The sequence below is a fragment of the Macrobrachium nipponense genome, chromosome 26 (assembly GCF_015104395.2).
Source record: "Macrobrachium nipponense isolate FS-2020 chromosome 26, ASM1510439v2, whole genome shotgun sequence".
NCBI lineage: Eukaryota > Metazoa > Arthropoda > Malacostraca > Decapoda > Palaemonidae > Macrobrachium > Macrobrachium nipponense.
In genome coordinates this window covers 20,530,395-20,537,200 of record NC_087215.1, presented here as the reverse complement: position 1 = coordinate 20,537,200, position 6,806 = coordinate 20,530,395, and the positions used below count along the sequence as shown (strand labels likewise).

The following is a 6,806-nucleotide window of genomic DNA, read 5'->3' as shown; positions in this document are numbered from 1 at the left end:
AAAATAATAATTGCAAAAATTAGTTAGGGTTATAGAATATATGCTTGCCAACTAACACCTTTATCTGGTGCTTTGATAAAAAGTTATTGCTCGAAAAACAGCATTCTGTCAGCTCTGAATCCATTAGTATGTACGTAGTTGTATTTATCCAAGTGTGATCAAAATGGCCTTGTTTACTCTGGAATAAAAAGAAATTTATTGGAAATCATTGGGTGGGAGTTTCAACTTGGGTTTTAAATACGCATTTCATACAATCAACTTACCTGTCAGATATATACATAGCTAAGACTCCGTCGTCCCGACAGAAATTCAAATTTCGCGCCACTCGCTACAGGTAGGTCAGGTGATCTACCGGCCTGCCCTGTGGTGGCAGGACTAGGAACCATTCCCGTTTTCTATCATATTTTTTCTGTCGCCGGTGGTATCAACATCATTGTTACTACCTCCTGACTGAATTCGCTTTTCAAGACAATTGATCATCTTTTTTGGACTTTTTGGTGACGTACTGGATCGTTGTTTTGGCATTCGCTACCGTGGACTGGAATTTGGACTTGCTTTTGAATTTTCTTCAAGAATGTCTGATTTCAAGTGATTGTGTGAGAGTGTGTGTGAATGTAGGCTGCAAGGTGAGGATACCGAAGGCTTCGGTTGATCCTCACACTGTAATGCCGCAAATGTAGAGGTTTTGACTGTTCTATTACTAACACCTGTCATGAATGTGAGAGGTTGAATGTTGAGGAATGGAAGACTCTAACTTCTTACTTGAGAAGTTAGAGAGGGATAGAGTCAGAAGGGCTGCATCTAAGGGTGCGGGTAGTACAAGGCCTATTGAGCCTTTTAATGATTCTAACTCTTCATTAAACTATGCATTTGATTCTAATTCTGTATCAGGGCCCTCACTTGCTTTACAAATTCAGATTCGGCCTCAGAAATCGCTGATCTGAAAGCTACACTTCATAGGATGAAATCCAAAATGGCTGCCATGAAAGGTAAGGATTGTGAAAGTGATTACAAGTGGACCCCCCGTATTCGCGTTCTCCAGATTCGCGGACTCACACATTCGCGGATTTCTCTCGGGAACGTTTCCCTGCATTATTCGCGGTATTTTTCTATGATAAATATCCACAAATTCCTGGTTTTTTTTGATGAATTATTCATCATAAAATGCACTTTTTTGTGATAAAACTATTAAAAAACCCATGTAGGAAAATTTTTAGTGGGTTTTTCTTGAGTTTTTTTAACTAATAAAATAAGGCTGTTTTTAGCATTTTTATAGGGTTCCAAACATTCGCGGATTCTAACTATTCATGGGGGGGGTGTCTGGTACGCATCCCCGCGAATACGGGGGACCACTGTATTTTAGTGAAGTGAGTGCCCCAGTGTTGTGGAGGGGGCGTCTGACCGTCTCTGCGACGCTCCCAGGCCTAGACCTCTTTCAAGCTCCCAAGCCCAGAGGGAGAAGAAAAGTCGAAAGCCGTATGGAGGTTGTGGAGAATTCCCCCCGGTCAGGCGTCCCTTCAGCAGGCTCTGTAGTTTAGACAGACTGCTCAGGACCGCTATAGGAAAAGCGTCCTCAGAGAGTGCTTCTCTTCGTCCGCCTCTCTCCTCTAAACCTAAACGAGGGTGGAAGGATTCGGACCTTTCCAGGCCCCTGAAAAGGCATAAGAACCTGTGTTGGATTCAAGCCCCGAACGTTTTTCTGAAGAAGCCACCTCCTCGATCAAGAAGGCTAAGAGGTTGTGGGTTTTTTGACGTCCCCTGGCTTTTGTTTTGACAAAAAACTCCTTCGAGGTCTCCCTCTCCCGTTGAAGAAGACGCAGGAGAAGCTTCCAAGAGGATTATTTTAGCTGTACAAGAATAGTTTATTCCGCCTTGGTAGGAGTCCTTTTTCGAAGGATCCTCCTCGTAGGAACAAAGACGTGAGGCTCCTGTCAAGAAGTCTCGTCTTCCTTCTCCCGCCAGGAGTGAGGCTCCTGTGGGACGTGTAGGCGTATTATAGGCGTGAGATGTCTTCCGATAGAGTCATACGCCGAATATGAAGCGCCAGACAAGCGCGAGGCGCCAGCCAAGCGCGAGTTTCTACCAGACGAGAAGCGTCTTATAGGATGAAGCGCCAGATAAGCGCGAGCAACTTTACAGGCGCGAGATTTAGCCAGACGTGATACGTCTGCAAGCCAGCAGCGTCAGCCAAGCGCGAGGATTCAGCCAGGCGCAGGCAGACCAAGCGTCATCCAAACAAGGATATAGCGCCAGAGAGGCGGCGAGGCGCCAGCCAAGAGTAATCCGATCAGGGATGTAGCGCCAGAGAGGCGCGAGGCGCCGCCAGGCCAGGCGTGAAGCGTCAGCCAAGCGCGAGGCGCCAGCCAGGCGCGAGACGCCAACCAAGCGCAAGGAAAGGTCATCCCAGGCGCGAGACGTCTTCTTTCATTCATAAGGGCTTCCGTGCACGCTCTTAGCCCCTCTCCTATTAGGAGTTTGTCTCCCGCAGAGAGAGAAATTGGGCAGGAAGACCCAGACCTGGAAATTGAATTCTCCTTCTGATCCTTTCTTGGAAGAGGACAAAGAAGACGAGACTCACGGCAGAGAAGGGCTGTCTAACTATAAAGTTTTGACAGCTCTCCTTCTTCAGGAAATACGGAGATGCCTTTGACCCTGCCGCTCCTCCTTCTCCTCGCTCACTTTTTTCGTGCTCCAAGACGCCAAAGTCGTCGGCTTTTCTGAAGGATGAGGCCGACGATTTCTGTGAAGAGAGCTCTTCAGTCTCTGGATAGCTGGATGCTAACCAAAAAGGAGTTAGTTAGAACAGTGTTCTGCATGCCTCCCGCTAGACTTACGGGCAAGAGAGGTATTTGGTACCAGATGGGGAGAATATGGGGCTCACTCTCCCAGCTTCGGCTGAAGCTGACTTTTCCAGTCTGGTAGACGCATCCAGGAGACATAGCCTTCATAATGCAAGAACAACTTGGGGTCTTTCGGAGTTGGATCATCTCCTCAAGGGACTCTTTCATATTTTGGAAGTCTTCAACTTCCTGGATTGGTCCCTTGGGGTGATGGCCAAGGAAGGCCCATGGCCTCGGAAGGACTCGATCCGGACATACTCCTTTCGATCTTGTCGTGCATTGACAAGGCAGTACAGGACGGCTCAGGGGAAGTCTCTTCTTTATTTGGAGCCGGTCTCTTGAAGAAGAGATCTGTTTTAGCGCTTTTCTGACGAAAGCAGTTTCTCATTCGCAAAGGGCAGCATTGTTATTCGCTCCCAGGTCTGACTTTCTGTTCCTTCGCAGTGGTGAGGGACATTTCCTGTTCGCTGACGGAGAAAGCGACACAGGATCTTCTCCTTTCAATCGTCCAGGAAAAAGAGACCAGTGCAGTGGGAGAGAAGAAAGGTGTTAATACGCCTCTGCAGCCCTTCGAGGAGGTCCTCCCTGTAGAGCTCCCTCAAAAGGAAAGCACTGAGAAGAGAGGTAGAGCTTCTTTCCGTCCTTTAAAAGGGGAAAGTGAAGCTGCGTTCCTCCAAACACCAGTAGGTGCCAGGCTCCGGGGATTTTGCGGAAGCCTGGACTCTCATCGATACAGACGCTTGGTCAATGTCTGTTCTACAGAAAGGATACCTCATCCTTTCCTGGACAATCCTCCCCCTGACGTCAACTCCGCGGGAATTGTCCGCCAATTACAAGGACCCTGTGTTGAAAGATGCTCTTCAACGAGCAGGAGGAACCAGTCCTTTCACATCGAAATGGACCCTCCACTCAGAAGTTTGTCGGAGTCTCTGGTCTCTTTGGGGGGACTCCTCATGTCGACCTCTTTGCCACGTTCCTCTCAAAAGACTGGAAGTCTTTTGCTCGGTGGTAGAAGACCCAGAGCTCTAACAGTAGACGCCTTCCTTCTAGATTGGTCTCATGTAGACGTTTAACGCATTTTCCCATTCAGATTCTGGGGCAAGTGCTCAGGAAGTTTGTTACATCAAAGGGGACGAAAATGACCCTAATAGCCCCCTTTTGGCCAGCTCAAGAGTGGTTCACAGAGGTGCTGGAGTGGATGGTAGACTTCCCCAGATCCCTCCCACAAAGGATGGATCTTCTCAAACAACCAAAACCACAACTTCGAGAGGTTTCATCAAAACCTCCCCGCTCTCGCTCTGACTGGCCTTTCGGACTATCGAAAGACTTGTCAGAGCGAGAGGCTTATTTCTCGCAAAGCGGCAAGCTCGATCGCTAGAGCCCGGAGAACTTCCACTATCCGAGTTTACCAGTCTAAGTGGGAAGTATTAAGAAGGTGGTGCAAGTCGAAGAAGTTGTCCTCCTCCAGTACCTCTGTAACAGAAATCGCTGATTTTCTGTTATATTTGAGAGAGGAAATCTCGTCTCTCCGTAGCCACTATAAAGGGCTATAGGAGTATGCTTTCGGCCGTCTTTAGAAATAGAGGCCTAGATCTAGCAAATAATAGAGATCTACACGATCTGATTAGGTCGTTTGAGACTATTAAGTCTAAGATTACATCTCCCCCTAACTGGAATCTCGACGGTGGTCCTGAAGTTCTTGTCCTCGGAAGATTTGAACCTCTGCATTTGGCCTCGTTTTCGTGACCTAACGAGAAATGTTTGTTTCTTTTGTCACTGGCGACGGCTAAGAGAGTTAGTGAACTGCACGCCCTAGATTCAGCCATCTGTTCATTCAAAGATTTATTTTTGGCGAAGAATGAAAATCCTTCGAATCCCTGGCCGAGAAACTTCGAAGTTAAAGGCTTATCGGTCTCGTCGGCAGGGAAACTGAGAGGTCTCTTTGCCCAGTAAGGGCTCTAAAGTTTTTACATGCAGAGAAAGAAACAGTTGGGAGGTTCTAGATAAGGTCTCTGGTGCTTCGGTGAAGGATCCTTCAAGACCTATGTCCAAAAATGCTTTAGCCTTTTTTGTTAGGAACGTCATTACCGACGCTCATAAGGCCTGCACGGATGACTCTTTGAAACTCCTGAGAGTGAGAGCTCATGAGGTGAGAGCAGTAGCTACGTCTCTCTCTTTTCAGAGAAATGTCACCTAAAGAATATCTTGGAGAGCATATTGGAGGGTGTAATTCAGTGTTTGCTTCTCACTATTTAAAGGACGTTCGTGTGACCTATGAAAAATGTTTTTCTTTAGGTCCTTTCGTGTCTGCGGCACAATCCTGGGTACAGGAGCTAACACCAATCCTTTAAAATGATGCATAAGTCTAATAGATATGGTTCTAGACTTTCTGCTGAGCAGGTGCAGGTACCGCACAGGCGGTCAGTCACTTTCGTTCAGTAAGGAACTCTTGTGATATCTTTTATTAGATGAGTATCATAAATTTTTTTTTGGAAATTATTGTGTGCGTGTGCAATTTGTTGTGAAGAGTTTGGGGATAACTCGGAGCAATTTTTAATACTAACATGGTGTTAGGATCAGGTGGTCGGATTGGTTGTGTGCTCCTTCATAAGGTGTGTTGTCATATAAGTGGATCAGCACCCATTGACAAGTCCTTTCAGGCTCTGCCGAGTAAGTGGATAAGACCCCTTCGGCAGACCCACAAGAACCTCTTGGCCATAGATCACATATCTCGCTAAAGTTTCTTGAGGTGATGCAGACTCCTGGGCTACAGCCACAAAGTCTACCACCTATCAGGTAGGAACCAAGGTTTTTTTTTTTTATACTTACAACATATGTTGTTTTCCTGTCTATTCCAGTAGTAGCTGTCTCTTACCCTCCACCGAAGGGTGCCAATTCAGCTATGTATATTATGACAGGTAAGTTGATTGTATGAAAAATGATATTGTTATGATACAATAAAGTTTGTTCATGAACTTACCTGACAGTATATATATAGCTGTATTCTCTGAAGTCCGACAGAATTTCAAAATTCGCGGCACACGCAGTGGGCGGCCAGGTGGTAGTACCCATTCCCGCCGCTGGGAGGCGGATATCAGGAACCATTCCCATTTTCTATTCATATTTTTCTGTCGCCGGTCTGGTAAACAACTGTTTACAGACCTCCGCCTAGGATTTTGAAACTTCATTAGCCTCTTAAGTATCCTAATTATTCTTTCGATTATTGACTTGGATTGTGGCTAGGCATACGCTATCATAAGTTAAATTTTTTCATTGCATATGATGTCTGAAGCTAGTTAGCCTAGTTTCAGACTTTGTTGTCTGCAGGGGGTAAGGTGAGGCTATCGGAACTTTCGGTAGACACTCGCTTAGTATATATGACATTTACATGTTTTCTTTGCATAAAGATCAATGTAATTAGTGTAATGTGTGACTGATTACGGAAGAAGTAGGATTCATGTACGCATTTTAGAGCGTGTTAAAATCAGGAGTTTTCCTCCACAGTAAACAGAAGTTAGAAATAATGAACCTTCTACCTCCTGTAGAATTTATTTTGCCTAACCCTGTGGTATGGCTTACGGGCCTAGAAGAAGTGTCTGCTAGAGGATTACATCAAGTAATCTTAGACTATAGTGCTCGCTCTCCAATCAGTGTTGTGAAGTGTAGTGCCCCTTGTGTTTTGTGGAGGGGGCGTCAGATCGGCCCCATAATGCCTCTAGGCCTGGACCTCTGTCGGACTCCAGGTTCAGGGAGAGGGCATGTCGAAAGCCGCAAGAGGGTTACGGGGGCTCCCCACGATCTGGCGTTCCTTCGGCAGGACCTGTTGACGCTTCCCAGGCTGCTAAAGATCGTGCACGTGCACGAATCTTGAAGGATTGCTTCTCGTCCTCCGAGGCGGTCCTCCCCGCGCAAGGGTTGGAGCTCTTGGAAGGACTCGCGCCCTCTAAGAAGCTTTAGAGAAGAGGA

General features: G+C 46.6%; 1 protein-coding gene across 1 annotated transcript in view; it reads left to right on the top strand.

Moving 5' to 3' along the window:
* Nucleotides 1–973: 973 nt before the first annotated feature.
* LOC135199589 (putative E3 ubiquitin-protein ligase UBR7) overlaps nucleotides 974–6,806 on the top strand; it is a 90,059-nt gene continuing 84,226 nt past the window's right edge. The window contains exon 1 of the mRNA XM_064227745.1: nucleotides 974–989. Within this exon, the coding sequence (XP_064083815.1) occupies nucleotides 974–989 (16 nt within the window). The remainder of the gene's footprint in view (nucleotides 990–6,806) is intronic.